The sequence below is a fragment of the Ascaphus truei genome, chromosome 19, assembly GCF_040206685.1.
Source record: "Ascaphus truei isolate aAscTru1 chromosome 19, aAscTru1.hap1, whole genome shotgun sequence".
Taxonomy (NCBI): domain Eukaryota; kingdom Metazoa; phylum Chordata; class Amphibia; order Anura; family Ascaphidae; genus Ascaphus; species Ascaphus truei.
This window is the reverse complement of record NC_134501.1, coordinates 20,093,749-20,110,967: the sequence shown is the minus strand read 5'-3', so window position 1 is coordinate 20,110,967 and position 17,219 is coordinate 20,093,749. Positions and strand designations below refer to the sequence as shown.

General features: G+C 47.2%; 1 protein-coding gene across 5 annotated transcripts; it reads left to right on the top strand.

The window, feature by feature from the left end:
* The first annotated feature begins 5 nt into the window (after positions 1–5).
* Positions 6–16,461, top strand: RNF166 (ring finger protein 166). 5 transcript variants are annotated; one of them, XR_012789143.1, is made up of 6 exons: positions 7–259; positions 6,751–6,907; positions 7,531–7,643; positions 7,868–7,982; positions 8,942–9,099; positions 9,892–9,999. XR_012789143.1 is itself a non-coding variant. In XM_075576796.1 (6 exons), the coding sequence occupies exons 1-5, from the start codon at positions 90–92 to the stop codon at positions 9,038–9,040; spliced, it is 654 nt and encodes a 217-aa protein (XP_075432911.1). In that variant the 5' UTR covers positions 7–89; the 3' UTR covers positions 9,041–9,082; positions 9,892–9,979. The 5 variants fall into 5 exon arrangements, 3 of the variants coding, with proteins under 3 accessions (XP_075432912.1, XP_075432911.1, XP_075432910.1); XR_012789142.1 differs by having other exon boundaries at positions 8,942–9,196; positions 9,892–9,981; XM_075576796.1 differs by having other exon boundaries at positions 8,942–9,082; positions 9,892–9,979.
* Positions 16,462–17,219: the final 758 nt, after the last annotated feature.

Sequence of the window (17,219 nt, the reverse complement as noted above, 5' to 3'; positions counted from 1 at the left end):
CGCGGTGACGCGGGCCGGTCGCGCGGTGATGACGCGCTGTGTTGATGTCCGGCCGTTGAGGGGATTGAGGTGACGGTGCTGCCGCGGTCATGGCCATGTTCCGGAGCCTGGTGTCCTCATCCCAGCACCGGCAGCACCACGGGCACCACCCGCGAAGCCCCGGTGCCCCCTCCACGGACAGCTTGGAGGCGCAGTTCGGATGCCCCATCTGCCTGGAGGTCTATCACAAGCCCGTGGCCATCGGCAGCTGCGGACACACGTGAGTCAGCAGCCCCCTCCCAGTGACTGGGACCCCCTAAACATTCCCTCCCAGTGAATGGGACCCTCTAAACATGCCCTCCCAGTGACTGGGACCCCCTAAACATGTCCCCCTCCTGTCTGGGACCCCGTAAACATGCCCCCCACAACAGCCCCCCCTCCCAGTGACTAAGACCCCCTCCTCCCAACGACTGGGACCCCCTCCTCCCAACGACTGGGACCCCTTCCTCCCAACGACTGGGACCCCTTCCTCCCAACGACTGGGACCCCCTCCTCCCAACGACTGGGACCCCCTCCTCCCAACGACTGGGACCCCCTCCTCCCAACGACTGGGACCCCCTCCTCCCAACGACTGGGACTCCCATGACTGCGACCCCCTCAGCAGGGACCCCCAATGATGCCCCCCCCGAACAGAGATTTCTCCCCCCCAAAATGACTTGGAGCCCTCTCCCTCCCCCCAAAAAAAAATGACTTGGAGCCTTCTATGCAGGACCCACTGAGGTCTGGAATCACTTCTAGGCTTTGCCACAATAACAGGTACACACTAAAGAAAGCAGCTGACCAAAGCCCCCTATCCCAGTTTTATTCTATGACTTACTTTCCCTTAAAGACTCTCCCCCCCTATAGAGAGACTTTGTTTTTTGTTTTGAGTGATGGATTTATGTAATGACTGTCCAGGTCTATCATGATAGGTTAAGGTGGGGTGCTGTGAGGTTTAAGGCCTCGAACATGGTGAGAAGAAGAGCGCTGAAGCTCATGCACTCCTGCTGAAGCAGGAGCTTTTTAGTGTCCCTGCATGAGCGTCAGCATGCGCGCTTGTAAGGCTGCGGTCCCAGGTGTGCGCTGTGCGGACAAGCACCGCCTCCCAATCTATCCGGGACAAGTACAAGCGTCGGCGCGCATTTAGCAGCCGCGCTGTACTACAAGTTTTCTCGCATACAAAAAAGTTGTATGTGGAACTTGCGACGGAGGCGTGGCCACGTCCCCGTTGGCGGATCAGCCAACGAGGGCGAACCAGCCGCGTGAGGTCATGGCCACGCCCTGCAAAATATTCACCATGTTCCCTCCCGTCGCAATCTCCCTGGAGATCGCGGTTAGTGCTGTGCACATGCCGCCCCCCGCCGGGCGCGCGTGTCACAGTGATGACTGGGATCGCAGCCTAAATGCCGTGTGGGAGGCGGGGCTAGTGCGCCACGTCACGCGCCGACGTCACGGACTGCCATCGGCTTATGGCAGTCACGTGACTGGCCCTCCGCTTCCCTCAGCGGCAAAATTTAAACTTGCCTGTCTCCTACTGTGTGCGCGGAGAGCGCACACAGTGATCCAATCCAGATCCTGCTTCTCTTCTGCATCTCACCTAAAGTCCTCTTGCAGGCGCTTGCCTGTTGAGGGTTAATGAGTCCTCAAACTGCCCAAAGTGCTGACAACCTGAAAATAACTTTTATCAGATATACTATACCATCTGGATAGGAGGAAAGGTGCCGGACATGAGGAGACTTGAATAAGCTTGCAGCATGTGGTTGGAGGATGCATCCATACTTATTTAATTAAAGAATCGCTCTGAGACGCTAATAGTGGTGTTCTTGACAGTTTTGCTTGTGTTGAAACAAGTAGGAGAGAGCAGGTTAATTCTGATTGCTGCCTTTGATCCATATGTCTACTGCAGGGGTGCTTGACCCCAGTCCTGCACGAGCACTGGAGTTAAGCACCACTGCTCTACAGCATTTATATTAAGGTATGATGGGAAGAGTTTTATCCCTTTTCGCCCGGTTTATAGTTTGTTAATTTTTGCCATGCATAGACATACTACACACAGCCTGCTTTGTCTCTTGCACTTGTTTACTTTAGAACGGTGACAGCTGGGGATACTAGTGTCACACAGCTGTGTCACCAGAGCTTGTTATCTGTAATTAATCTAATTTTCAACAATTTGACTAGATTCCAAACCCATAGCTCCATATTATTGAACCATATCCAAGGCTCGTGTTCTGCGTTTCTAGTACTCCATGAATTTGTGTGTGTTTTGTTTTATCATTCTATAAACTGCTTTCTTCCCCTCGTTAGTAAATTAAAATACTAGGGCTTATGGATTTTCAGTGTATTTTGGAAAGGTCTGATTATCAGCAATGTATTTTTTTGCAAATCAATTCAAGTGGTTACTGTGTAAGTTTAGCTGTCTTGTGTGTTATGATTCATATGCAAACTAACCAATTTGTTCTTTAATACGTAATATAATAGTTCAGCACATACTTCCTTCGACTGTTTATTATTGTTTTCACAAACAAAGGGAATATGACTTTTGTCCCGACTATATTTGTATATAGTTATCGTATCCCCTCTTGGATGCCTCTTTTCTGATGTAAACAAATCTAGTTTAGCTAGCCTCTCCTCATAAATCAGATTTTGGATCCCCTTTATTCATTTGGTGTCTCTTCACTGCACTTTTTCTTGTTCCATAATGTATTTTCTATGGAGTGGTGCCCAAAACTGTACTCCATATTCAAGGTGTGGTCTTACTCATGCATTATAGAGGGGCATAAGTATGTTTACTTCCCTTCCATCCATTCCCTGTTTCATGCAAGATAAGATCTTGTTTGCCTTTGCAGCTACTGCATGACTTTGGGCACTATTGCTAATCATGCTGTCTACAAGCACTCTTAAATCCTTCTCCAGCAAGGATTCTCATAAATTAAATGGGGATAAATTAGAAGTCGCCTGTTTATTCTGGCTTCCCAAATGCATAACCTTACATTTATCTGTATTAAACCTCATCTGCCATTTACCTGTCCAAGTTTCCAGCCTATCCAAGTCCTTCTGGAGAGAAATTACATCCTGCTCTGATTCTATTACCTTACACAATTTAATGTCATCGGTACAGATGGAGACTTTGCTCTCGATGCCAACCTCAAGGTCATTAATAAACAAGTTAAAAAGCAGGGGTCCCAGCACCGATCCCTGAGGAACTCCTTACAACTTTAGCCCAACCTGAAAAAGTTCTATTTACAAAGTGATAGTGCAGGCCTGCACTCACTGTGCGGCCCGCGGCGGCTTTCTGCTCTCTCCCTCCCGAGTCCACTCTCCCACACCCCCCTGCGAGCTTGCTGTCACCCTCCCCCGCGAGCCCGCTGTCACCCTCGCAGGGTAGCAGCGCACTCAAGCATTGAGGCACTTCCTGCCTGCTCTGCCGCCGCCTGCTCCACCGCAAACCAAGGTAGGGTAGGGAAGGGGGGGGGCAATTTGAAGTGCAGGGGGGGGGCGATTTGAAGTGAGGGGGGGGCGATTTGAAGTGAGGGGGGGGCGATTTGAAGTGAGGGGGGGGCGATTTGAAGTGAGGGGGGGGCGATTTGAAGTGAGGGGGGGGCGATTTGAAGTGGGGGGGGCGATTTGAAGTGCAGGGGGGGTCGATTTGAAGTGCAGGGGGGGGGCAATTTGAAGTGCAGGGGGGGGCGATTTGAAGTGCAGGGGGGGGCGATTTGAAGTGCGGGGGGGGGCGATTTGAAGTGCAGGGGGGGGTCGATTTGAAGTGCAGGGGGGGGTCGATTTGAAGTGCAGGGGGGGGTCGATTTGAAGTGCAGGGGGGGGTCGATTTGAAGTGCAGGGGGGGGGGCGATTTGAAGTGCAAGGGGGGGCGATTTGAAGTGCAAGGGGGGGCGATTTGAAGTGCAGGGGGGTTAATGTGAGGTGCTGGGGGGCTTGATGTGTGGTGCTGGGGGGCTTGATGTGTGGTGCTGGGGGGCTTGATGTGTGGTGCTGGGGGGCTTGATGTGTGGTGCTGGGGGGCTTGATGTGTGGTGCTGGGGGGCTTGATGTGTGGTGCTGGGGGGCTTGATGTGTGGTGCAGGGGGGGTTGATGTGAGGTGCTGGGGGCTTGATGTGAGGTGCAGGGGGGGTTGATGTGAGGTGCAGGGGGGGTTGATGTGAGGTGCGGGGGGAGAATTATGGGAGGTGCAGGAGGGGTGGGGATGTGTGTGGTGTGCAGGGGGGTATTGTGTGTTTGATGTGGAGGGGGAGTATTATGTGTGTGGGTGAGGGGGAGAGATGGGGTACGAGAGATAGATAGGAAGTATCGCAAAGGTTGATAGTGTCCTCAGTGGACACTCCTGAGGAAGCCGTTCGATGATTTGGCGAAACGCGTAGAGTGGATCGCCCAGACGTTTGATGTGAGGCGGTGAGACACACTGTTGAGGATAGGCACGCCACGGAAGCCTAAACCGGAAGTGACGTACCAATTGAGAGACCGCGACGGAGCTGAGCTACCCGAGTGAATCCGGGAAGCAGAGAGCCAAGGCGGACAGCTCAATTCATTACAGTGGACGTCCCAACGAAGGCAGAGTGATTTGCGCTAATGGTGCTTTCCTGTTTTTTCTGCATCCCCTTTCCCTGCTGAGTTACGGTGTGAAGTGACAGCGATCCCGAACATAGAAGTACACGTCCCAGTTCACTATTTGCTGCCCTGAACTTCAGTTCATTCTCGCGAGTAGGACACACAGAAGAGCCAAGATTTGAATTTATTCACAAAAGTTTATCATCTGCACTTAGATTTTTGCACGCTTGTTTTTTCTCCCTACATGCTCCCCCTGGATTGTGAAAACGAAAGTTCTATTTACGACAACTGTGAATTGGGGAAAACCCGAAGCAAGTGAAATTAATTGTAAATGAGTGGGAAGTAAATATTTGTGTCGTCTCTTACTGCCGCAAAAAGGAAGCACGAATCGTATGTAAACCATGTCACATTAAAAATGTCTCCCTTTATCTGATGGGTCATATAGTGAGAGATAGAAGTGGCTGATGGCATAATATCTGAAGTCCTACCTGGATTATTTGAGTAAAACTTTATTAAATATTGTAAAATATCGGCAGCTTTAGTTACTTTTTATAAGCACGATTGTGTCTGTTTACCGTCTAGTCAGCGCGGTAAACCATGGCATAGCAGTGACGTGCTTTACACACGTACTGTATATCTGCCTGGAAGTGATCGTTGTTGAAGTGACGGTCCTGGAAGTTTTAAAGGGAGATGATTCTGAGTGCCAAGTTTGAAATCCTAATCGTACAACTATTCCGTTCTCTCTCCATCTGCTGCAGGATTTTTCTGTATGAATAATATAGGTTTTGTAACTTGCAAACAACACGGGAGCAGGAAGGCTGGGTCTTGTTGGTGTTTGTTTGCAGAATAGGCATAGGTTAAACTCCTCCAGAGTTGGGATATATAATAACTCCTTTAGGCCAAGATTCACTAAAGGTTGCTAAGCTTTGGCATGCCTGATCTCCTGCTGAAATGAATAGGCTTAGCACCCCTTAGAGAATCTGGGCTTCAGTATTTGAAGATGCCATCTTCATGTCTGCCATCGGATCTAGTAAATGCAAAATTCCATGTTCTACTTATTTGCTCATGACTTAAAAACACTTCAACTCTCCAGCAGTGAAGAGATGAACCCTTTTGTCGAATACTTTTATTATTCGTGCTGTGCTCACAGTAATCCATGTTCCCTGCCTGTTCATTGGAAGTTATTTCTGCATAATGAAACAGTTAAGGGGAGACTAATGATATATGAAGGTTCTCCATGTTTTGGGGTGCCCGGCGCTGCATAGTACCCCTGTCACGTTGTGTGAACATGTTATGCATTGCTTTAGATCTTGGAAGTATAATTGGTACAGTGTATTGTATTGTATTGTATGTCTTTATTTATATAGCGCCATTAGTGTACATAGCGCTTCACAGTAGTAATACATGTGGTAATCAAATAAATAACAGATAATATAAATAACAGATCATGGGAATAAGTGCTTTAGACATAAAAGTAACATTTCGGAAGAGGAGTCCCTGCCCCGAGGAGCTTACAGTCTAATTGGTAGGTAGGGAGAACGTACAGAGACAGTAGGAGGGAGTTCTGGTAAGTGCGTCTGCAGGGGGCCAAGCTTTATGTATCATGTGTTCAGAATATCCACCGTGCTATTCATATGCTTCTTTAAGCAAGTGTGTCTTAAGGTGGGTCTTAAAGGTGGATAGAGAGGGTGCTAGTCGGGTACTGAGGGGAAGGGCATTCCAGAGGTGTGGGGCAGTCAGTGAAAAAGGTTTAAGGCGGGAGAGGGCTTTAGATACAAAGGGGGTAGAAAGAAGACATCCTTGAGCAGAACGCAAGAGTCGGGATGGTGCATAGCGAGAAATTAGGGCTGAGATGTAAGGAGGAGTACAGTGTGTGCGATACTGCTCAGCACAGTTCCAGCATCCTCGGGTAGGGAAAGATTGGGGTTTCCATCTCCTGGTTATGTTTAGCACAAGTGGCTAGTTCCTGTTTCAAAGTGTTCTCCCTGTTTGATTTATTTATTCACATCATCGTTCCTGGAGAAGAATAGATTCTGTGCAGGATTGATGCTTTCGATTCTTTAGCAGCGCTCTGTCTCTCGCCTGACTCCCAATGACATGTCCATCCCAACCGTGAGATAGTCTATGCTGCCCCTCCCGATCTGATTTCCGTCCCACCTCCTGCACAGGTTCTGCGGGGAGTGTTTGCTGCCATGCCTGCAGGTCCCGTCCCCGCTGTGCCCGCTCTGCCGCATGCCGTTCGACCCAAAGAAGGTGGACAAAGCCTCAAACATAGACAAGCAACTCTCCTCATACAAGGCTCCCTGCAGGGGCTGCACTAAGAAGGTGAGGTCCTGCATTCTCACTCTGTTACCAGACCTCTCTCAGCTTGACAGCCAAATCTCCTTTGCAAAACATGTGAAAGTTGCCATACATTGGAAGCACTTAGCCATGCAACACATTATCCACTAATGTTAACAGCCATTTCATCATTTAACCTTTTTAGGGATAGCTCTGCCAGCAAAATAGTTGGTTTTCTTAGTAACTTGGCAAATTCAGGCCCCACACGGTGACAAGCACAATGAAAGATCACAAAAATATATAATCAACTCCTTTAGGGGCTAACCAGGGGTTTTATTCTAAATAGGGATACAAATGCAGCAACGATTTCAGTGGTGCAGTGAGCAGGGCAGAGATGGAAAGTGTTGTTGTTATTATAAGAAAATCACAATTTAAGCGGACCTATAAAATGAAACCCCACAGGAGAGTTTAACAGGGAAAAGTTTGATCAGCATAGACGGAGAAGAGCTGCACGTGTGGGATCTTTAATATACTACAATAAAGATGTCTGTAAAGTATCCACTGTGTTGATTTACCTCGGAAACCTGAGCCCCAGACGGAGTCGGGGGACCTGAATTAGGCTTGAAGACACTCGGCGCAGGACGCTCTATCCGTATTGTTCCTTCCAGGTGACCCTCGCTAAGATGAGAGCTCACGTTTCCTCGTGTTCCAAGGTTCAAGAACAGATGGCCAACTGCCCCAAGTTTGTTCCTGTTATCCCGACGTCCCAACCCATTCCCAGGTATTGTTTGCTGCCAGTCCTGTTTGTGTCTGTGCTGCTGTTACTTAACATCGGGGGGGGGAAGGGGGGAAGAGGGGAGCAACTCCAGTCCTCACAAGAAGACTGCTTAGTACATATGGCCCACTGAGACCAGTTCTAGCTTGGTGCATGTCTGCTTTGCATGGGCTTTGTGCTAATCCAGATGTGTGTATCTTGTGAGCTTTCGTCTCCCTCCTCCTCCTCAGCAATATCCCAAACCGCTCCACCTTTGTGTGCCCGTACTGCGGAGCCCGCAACCTGGACCAGCAGGAGCTGGTGAAACACTGCATGGAGAATCACCGGAGTGATCCGAACAAAGTGGTGAGCGCCGGACAAAACCCCGCGGGGCAGATAACCACCACTTCACCTACTTGACCTCAGACCTCGGACCCTATTTGCTTTTGTTCACATTTAGTCTTGTATTCCCTTCCTGCAGGAGCGGCCAGCTCCAGTCCTCAAGTGCCACCAACAGGTCAGGTTTTCAAGATATCCCTGCTTCAGTTTAGGTGGCTCAGTCGAAGACTCAATCAGTCCCTGCTTCATCACAGGTGGCTCAATCAGTGGCTCAGTCAAAGACTGAGCCACTGATTGAGCCACCTGTGCTGAAGCAGGGACTGATTGAGCCACCTGTGCTGAAGCAGGGACTGATTGAGCCACCTGTGCTGAAGCAGGGATATCCTTTAAAACCTGACCTGTTGGTGACGCTTGGGGACTGGAGTTGGCCGCCCCTGCCTTACTGTATTACCCTCGGCCATCTGTGTTGGGAGGCTATTCAATGAATCCACCACTTTTTCTGTGAATAAATACCTCCTTACATTTCCCCTGACCCTCCAGCATCAGAGCGTGACCCCGTTCTTTTTAAGGCCGGACAAAAAGATAGAAGGTGATGTTTGTTCTGGCTGGAAGGTCACAGATTAGATAGAATGTATTGCAAATTCTTCCTAATCAGAATTGGTTTAAAGAGGCAATCCATGCAGATCAATATATTAAAACTCATTAAAAGGGGCATTGAGAGTTGAATTTAAAAAAAATGCAGTAAGTATTATGTAATACTACAGAACTGACTTATTTAAAACACACACACGCGTGGGATATTGCTTGGCTTGCCTCTATAAGATCTGGTTTCTCTGCTCTGAGTGGGATCATTGGTGCAGATCCTCGCTGATTAAATGCTCTCAAAATGGGGGCCGTGACTGTGAATGCCTGCACTGTTTGTGTTCCTGCAAGTACTAGTGTTTCTAAGAATGGTTTCTGTCCCTTGGTTGGTTTGGGCCACGTAGGTAGAAGATAAGAGGAGAACATGTTGTTTAACAGGACGTGGTGCATATAACAGTGGTTTCCTCTTCACAAGTGTTAAAAATGAAAAGAACCAGATGTAGCATCTCGGCCGCCCGGAGACAGAAGACTCCGCCATTTTGGAAGTGGGAAGACACATCGAGTATATTCTAAGCACGGAAAAGCTGCCCGCTTTCCTGACTGATCCCGGGAGCTTGACACTAAAGGGCACCTGTGTAACACACTATATCGCCCACATGGTATATCATTACAGGGGTACTCCCCCCTTTATACTAACGCAGCTCCCCTCAGGGTCTGCGCTCGTTGTGGCCACTTTTTCCCCCCGACCCTCCATTCCCAACCAAATCTATGCCTTGCATGTACTCAATTATATGGAGTGCATTTGTTTCTCAAGCTATTGACACACGGACGTTCCCTTTGTATCCCGTCTTCATTCTGTAACCTTATTGTGTTTTTAGAAGTGCAGAAATGGGAACATAAAAAGTCATTTTAAAAGACGCCATTTAAAGTGAAAAGTAACAAACCTGCTGGTGTTTTGACCCCTAGAAGAGCCTGTGCCAGTCTACGGAGTAGTGTCTTGTGGGACAGAAAGGGTTACAAATACTCAAACGTACCCCCTTCGCTGTCGGGGGGCCTGCGACTCGCTTTGCAGTGAAGGGGTTAATGCAGGGGCACTCAACTCCAGTCCTCAAGTCACCTTGACAAGTCAGGTTTTAAGGCTATCCCTGCTTCAGCACAGGTGATGCAGTCGAAGACTGAGCCACTGATGGAGCCACCTGTGCTGAAGCAGGGATATCCTGATGGTGGGGTCTTGAGAACTGGAGTTGAGCCCCCCCCCCTGGGTTAATGACTTGCTCAAGGCAGCTGGGAATTCTGGAGATTGGGGTGCAGATTGGAAGCCTTGTCACCCAATGCCCCTTGTCTTGGTTGCTAGGTGTGCCCCATCTGTTCAGCGATGCCATGGGGGGACCCGAGGTACAAGAGTGCCAACTTCTTGCAGCATCTACTTCACCGGCATAAATTCTCCTACGATACGTTTGTGGTACGTACTCCCGGCAATGCGGCGACTGTGTAGCCACACAAGTAACCCGGCTGTGCCCGTGTAGGAATATGTGGTCTGTTGCGGCAGGAGAAAATAACATTGAGGGGAGAGTGAACACCCCCAAGAGGCTGGAAATGTGTATGTTTGTTTTTAGCCATTGATAGCTTTTTATTAAAGTCTGGTTGTACTAGATCAGGGGAGGCTAACCCCCAGTCCTCAAGGCTGAGCCACGTGTGCTGAGGCAGGTATATCCTGAAAACCTAACCTGTTGGTGGCCCTTGAGGGCTGGAGTTGGCCTCCCCTGTGCTAGAAGATGCTGAGTATCACAACTTTGTTACAGTTTCACAAGGGATTGATTTTTGATTGATTTATAAATTATTATTTCATTTATTTTATAAATGATACCATATCATACAGGAATCGAACCGAGGACCTTTCATATGCTAGTACCAATTCTCTACTTGCAAGCCACAGGGCTTGTGTGATGTCACAGACGCTAAAAACAAACTTAACATATAGTACACAGTGCAGTCCACTGCGCTGTAGATGTTAAGTATATTTATAGAGTCTCTTTTTTTGCACCAATCCTGTGGCGTAGCAGATAGAGAATTGGTACTAGCATATGAAAGGTCCTGGGTTCGATTCCTGCATGTGTATTATATCAAATGTATTCATGTTCAATTCCCACATGGTGTGGGAGGGAGGGAGGGAGGGGGGGGGGGGGTGTGTCCGTTAGCAATAAAGCATTGAAAGTTTAAAAAAAAAAGAAAGATGATTTTAAAGCGGGAGCCATGCTCAGACGCGTTATAAGTGGATCCGCATTGTAGTGGATCACGCTATAACGAGGTTGAGCTGTACTTACTTGATGAGCACTTTCCCATTCAGATTCCCCATGAAAATATTTCTTAATTTCGTAAGAAACCGAAGCAGACATATTTACTATGTAAGGAAGTGAATTCCAGTGTAAAGTTATGTACAAAATGTTCCTCAGACATATATTTCAAGAAGTTCCCCCCCATGTACATGTCAATCAAATGTATTCACACTGAGCCTCAAAAAAAGTTTCTTATGAGGACTTTTTCTCTTTTTCTCCATGTATGTGCGTTGCATTCCGTGCTGTTTGATGCGTGTGTTCTGCATCTCTCTGGCAGGATTACAGCATTGACGAGGAGGCGGCCCTTCAAGCGGCTCTCGCCCTGTCGCTGTCGGAGAACTGAAGACCCCAACGTCTGACCCCCCCATCTCGGTGCTGTCGTTCCCGGCCGAGGCTTGTACATTCCTCACAGATTTAGAAGATCACGTTTCCTTTCTCCCCATGCCTTTTATTTTATTATTATTATTATATATATATTTTAATACAGTGGAGTCTTTTATGAATTGCAGGGGGGTTACAAAGCAAGTGCTAGACAGACAAACCCTCTTATAGAAGACCGGGGCAAGCCCTGGGATCATGTTTTAGGTGCATTTGTGGGTGTGACGTGTGCATTGTCACTGTCACCGCCTGATGTCACGCAGTGTTTCCCTGTAGTTTTACAGTTGAGTGTTCAGTTGTGTTGGACACAATCCTTTCTCACTGCGTGGGAGCGGTTGTGCATGTGCTGGAGATACAACACTGCCTACGCAGCCCCTGAAGTGGTTAAAATCTCTCAAAACATCCATGGGGTCGATTCTTTTCTAAAATACAGTACAAACGGGCACATGGCATGTCTATGCACTTTGCTAATATGGCACAGCCAGGCTGTTATCCGGCGCTGCGTTGCCGTCTATTAAAGTTTCCACCTTAAAGCAGCAGTACCACTAGATGCGAGGCCGAGTAGGCAGCACTCCGACACTGATAGATTTATCTTTGCTTATCTGGTTGAAGGGAGGCAGGACACTAATCGGGTGAATGCTGACCACCTCTTCTTGGATTCTAATCAGGCCAAACAGAACCCTAACCTCCCCCCTCCCCTATAAATCTAAAATGGTTTAGATCCCCTACTTGCAGGCTCCCCGGACAGCCGCACTATTTAGAGAAGGCTGGGTAGGGGGCACTGCTGCTTTGTACCCTTCATCCCTGAAGGTCTCTTCTGTGCTGACAGCCCTGGGATTGGGGAGCATACTGTAGGAATGGCACTGGGGCACTGCAGGGTTTTGTTCCATAAAGCAGCATTACAAACATGTCGCCTTTTGAACCGTAACATGGCGTATAATTTAAAAGCAGCCGCTGCTACGTTTTCTTACCCACAAACCTTTTTAAATTGTGTTAAAGCGGATAGGTTTGTTGAACATTGTGAGTCCTTTTAAGAATTATCAAGAGCTTTTTTCATGGATGAAATCAGACTAAACAGAGCTTGTAACACCCCCCCCCCCCCTCCCCGTGTGTTCTGCATGTGGCAACCTGCGAGGTTTGCAGATATTTGTGCACCACACTCTTCTATAGATCTCTCTGGTTGGTGAAATGTCACACAACCTATCCACTCAACGCCGAGGCGGGTAGGATACCCGAAATGTTGAAATTCTAAGCCCAGTGGAACGGCCACAGAATGATACCGTTTCCCATCATGGCCACGCCATCCTATACGGCGCCAAGCCTTCACCACTGTGCGTTGGCGGTTTTCTATCAAGATTTTAAGTATTTCATAGCCCAGATTTGTAAGAGATTGTGCTGTGCGATTTGGAATAACGGCGCTGTTAAACCGTTCCTATTGAATTATGTCTTAAGGGGGTCTGGCAAAGAAGGGTGGGGGCCCTGTTGGTCCTTTCTTCCATGGGGTAAAGGAGGGAGAGGGAGTAGGGGTTATGATACCTCTAAGGCTAGGTCCCTGCTGCAGCGCTCGCTGCAGCGTGCACTGCAGGGACAACAGCCGCCCCTCAATGGGGCCGCGGCCGCTACCTACCGGACAGATTTTTCTGAAGACAGTAAAACGGTCTTCAGAAGCTGGCCACGCCCCCCGGCGGTACAGCCAATGAGGGCGAACCTGCCGGGTGACATGGCCACGCCCCCCGTCTTTCCCCATGGAACGGCTGCACACACTGCCAGCCTGGCAGGCGCTCATGTCGCGACACCGGGCCGTAGCATTATTGGACCAACAAGAAGTTGATATGTTACAAGCTTTCAACCTGTCGGGGTCCTTCATCGGGTAACTGAACTCCGGCAGTGCCTCAGAGCTATTTTACATGCCTCAGAGAAAGGGCTGAGTCATTTATACTGGCTTTTATGATAAAAAAAAGAAGAAAAGTTGGCATTTTTATTGCATTAGTGTGAAGCTTTGATATTTTATAGTGTAAAAAAAAGTATGTAATATAAACAAAGAAACCGAGAAAACAGTTCTTCTTCATAGTCCAATGTCTGTCTGTTTAGTAATAGTATTTTTATGGAACATAGGAACTAAAAATACAAAAAAATTAAGTCTTCTTTTTTTCTTTAAACATTTTGCAGCTTTAGAAAGAGTTGGGTTCGGTTCTCGGAAAGATTACAGTTATTTATTCTTTTGCTGATTTTTGTTTCATAGCCTCGCTTTAAAAAGTGTCTGTTTGGAATATAAAAAAAAAAAACAATGCAACGTTTAAAAAAAAAAAAATATATATATATATATTTCATGTTACTATTATCTACCTGGGCACCTTAGTGCTAGATTCATTATAAAAGTGAGTCCTGCCACAGCTTTTGAGGCATTATTCCAAATGGGCATTGTGTTCATGTATTTTGAAGCTTTTTATTTAAGAGGTAGTAGGGTCAATAACAGTCTGCCCTGCCGATATTTAGTTGCTTCTGCACAAACAGAAACTCCCCAAACGGCTGTAACTTGTTCAGTCCTCAATTTCTCCTATCTGTGCTGCAAACTTTTCAAACTTTGTTTGTTTGTTTGTTTATATTTTTTTCCACTTCAAACATAAGCTATATTTCTTTCTTCTGTGTTGGACACAGGAGTGACTTGGAGAGGGGGGTGAATAATATATTGTATTTATAAAACGCCCGTCTCCCCCTCAAAAATGTTACAAACCAACTCCAGGGGTGGAATCCACTGTTGAGGTTGAACCTAAGCGGCACTCCAGGTTGGAGAAGTATCTGCCCCCAGCCTCTTACTCATCAAACCTAGAGGGTATTTTGGGAGGGGTTACCACCTGGATGTTGTAATATTGGCATAAAATCAAATGTATTCACATGCTCCTTTTTAATGCCCCCCCCCCCTTTTTTTTTCCATTGATCCAACGCAGCAAAGTTTACAAACCCGCTTTTCAGCGATTCAGATGAGCGGAGACTTGTATTCTGTTTACTAAGCAGCGTTTTCACGGGATGCCGTGTTCTGCATTGTTACTTGAGAAAAGTACAGCTAAGAATGTTCCATCAGTGTGTATTACAGCCGCGTCTGAGCACCGCACACACATTGCATGCAGCCTTGTCCGTCCGTGGCTACCTCCCACCCCTCCGAAAATCTTCCGCCGCCGTGTGAATTATCAAAGCAAAACTGATTGAAGAAGCGCGTTCGCTGCGCCCTAATCAACATGCTGTCAAGCCGTCTTTGCCTTGCATGGGGGGCAATGGACCTCAGTTCATTTTGGTAATTTGAAGGATATTTGAGGCTCCCTGTGACCCCGCAGGGCCGCTCTGTGCTAGCCTGGGAAGGGAAGATGGACTTTAGTGAGACAGATCTAATGTGTTCTCCATTTGTATGTCTTTGTTCTGCTCTCTTTTTGATTGCAATGCTGAGCTGGATACGGTTCCTGCCACAATGCCGCTCTCTATACCTCTCTGTGGAAGCTTCATTCCCTGTGGATGCAAACATACAGGAACATACTTACTAAGGCGTGTTCTTCTTTGACATGAGCGCTCGACTACAGTCCTCAAGACCTACCCCCCAACAGGTCAGGGTTTAAGGATATCCCTGCTTCAGCACAGGTGGCTCAATCAGTGGCTCAGTCAAAGACTGAGCCACTGATTGAGCCACCTGTGCTGGAGCAGGGACTGATTGAACCACCCATGCAGGCACATCCTGAAAATGTAAGACACCTTGCAGTAGAAACACTTGAAAGGGCCATTAGGTGTCCCACGACTTCGCAAATATGGGCCATAATCTTGATCATTAATGTAGCTGTTACCTTTATGAATAACGTGTCCTGTGCTTCTCTGTGTGTCCTGTAGAGGGTGGTAGTGCTAACATGTCTGGGAGGATTCTACTCTATTTGTGTGTAACCTCTTCAACGCTTCAGTGCAGAGATGCTGAGCATTTAATCGCTGAATCTCCCAGCACCGAGGGGTTAAACCAGGGGTGGCTAACTTCAGTCCTCAAGGGCCACCAACGGGTCAGGTTTTCTGGATATCCCTATTTCCGCACAGGTGGCTCAATCAGTGGTTCAGTGAACGACTGCATCACCTGTGCGAAAGCAGGGATATCCTGAAAACCTGACCTGTTGGTGGCCCTTGAGGACTGGAGTTGGCCGCCCCTGGTTTAAACCATCCTTGCAAACTCCAGATCTAAAAAAAAAAAAAAAAACACATTAAAATCCCCAGGAGTGGAGTCTTTTTAACCCTTTGACTGCTGTGGTGTTCCTATAGGGGCCTAGCCAGAGCCGTCCTAATTTTGGTTGGTTTTGCCGTGTCTGCATTCAGGTGATCAAACTCAATAATGGCAATTTCACTGCACAACTTCAGCAGGTTAAGGGTTAAGGCCAGTGGGGGAAAAAATGTCTTGCCTCAAACAAACAATGCAAATCAGTCTGTTCATCTGTTCGCCGTCCATCTTATTGGCTTGTCCTTGCTAACTTCATCCTTTTTATTTATTCCTGTAATGAGATTTGGCATCAGTAAGGGGAATCGTTCCCTTTGTCCCGCGCAGAACATTGCAGCCTCACAAAGTCTGTCCCTCCTGTTCCAAACATAAGGGGAAACAAAAACGCCTTTTATATGGTTATATTATCACCTGGATGTACTCCTGGCAAAATGAATCACTTTACAGGTTCTTGGCACCAAATATGAAGTTTCCAATTCTCACAGACGCTTTACATAGTTACAGAGCCTCCTGGCAGGAAAGGGTTAACCTTGTAGGGGAAGGTGGTATGCCGTTTTTTACAGTCCCTGCTTCAGCGCAGGTGGCCCAATCAGAGGTTCAGTCTTTGACTGAGCCTCTGATTGAGCCACCTTTGCTGAACCTGGGATATCCTGAAAACCTGACCTGTTGGGGGGCAGGGGGGTGGTATCTTGAGGACTGGAGTTGAGCACCCCTGGGTTAAAGGAACGCATTACTTTTAGGATTATCTGTAACACAAAGAGCAGGGCGAAAGAAAGTGTATGTAGCACATCAACTGTGAATATTGTCTGTCTGTGTGGTTATTACACTGTCTCTGTTACTTGTGTTATTTTGCATAACATGCTGAATATACTAGAAGTTTTGATGATAAATACTGTTTTTTGGAAGTCAAACAATTTATTATGTATTTGTAGCAAAATCATTTTTCTCAGTAAAATGCAGTTTCATTCCACCCCGTCGGCTCTTGTGTTTTTTTAATAATAAACCGGAGTTAAAGCGGCGTTTCCTCTTGCCTGTTTTTTTTTTATTCGCGTTTTAATAAGTGCAGCAGTTTCTTGGATTTACGGCTATGCAATTATCTAAGCTGCCAATCGATCCGTTCTCTCGTGATCGATCAGCGAAGATCCTGCTGCCTCGGGCACGCAATATGGCCGCCTGTTTCTGAAGATGAAAGTGTTGGGGCTTCCTAAATGGTTTCTATAGCAACTGGAGGATGCTTAATACAGTAAAAGGCATAAAGAATAAGACTTAAATAAAGTGCAGTAACTATAACAATACTACACAACTGATTTATTAGAAATAAAAAATCTACATAGTATTTGGAATGAAATGCCTATGTATGTATATATGTATGTGTTTATATTCTCTTTATTTAAATAGCGCCATTAATGTACATAGCGCTTCACAGCAGTAATACACGGGACAATCATATAAATAATACATAATAGGAAGAAGCACTTTCAGACATAAAAGGTACATTTAGGAAAAGGAGTCCCTGCCCCGAAGAGCTTACAATCTAATTGGAATACTTACTAGAGAACGGGTGTGTTTGCATTTCTCCCTCTGACAGAGGAATCGGCCCTGCTGCAGCCATCACTTAGGCTGCAATTATACCGAAAAACACCCGTGGTGTCGCCCGTAGCGACACAGCCCGGCGCAAAAACACATTTTGAAAATGCATCAACTGTCTCCCGCTTTGCAGTAGCAAGC

Coding starts and splice junctions, on each gene's coding strand:
- RNF166 (XM_075576795.1), top strand. CDS start 90: ATGGCCATGTTCCGGAGCCTGGTGTCCTCATCCCAGCACCGGCAGCAC. Junction 260..6,750: donor ATCGGCAGCTGCGGACACAC/GTGAGTCAGCAG, acceptor CCTCCTGCACAG/GTTCTGCGGGGAGTGTTTGC. Junction 6,908..7,530: donor GCAGGGGCTGCACTAAGAAG/GTGAGGTCCTGC, acceptor TGTTCCTTCCAG/GTGACCCTCGCTAAGATGAG.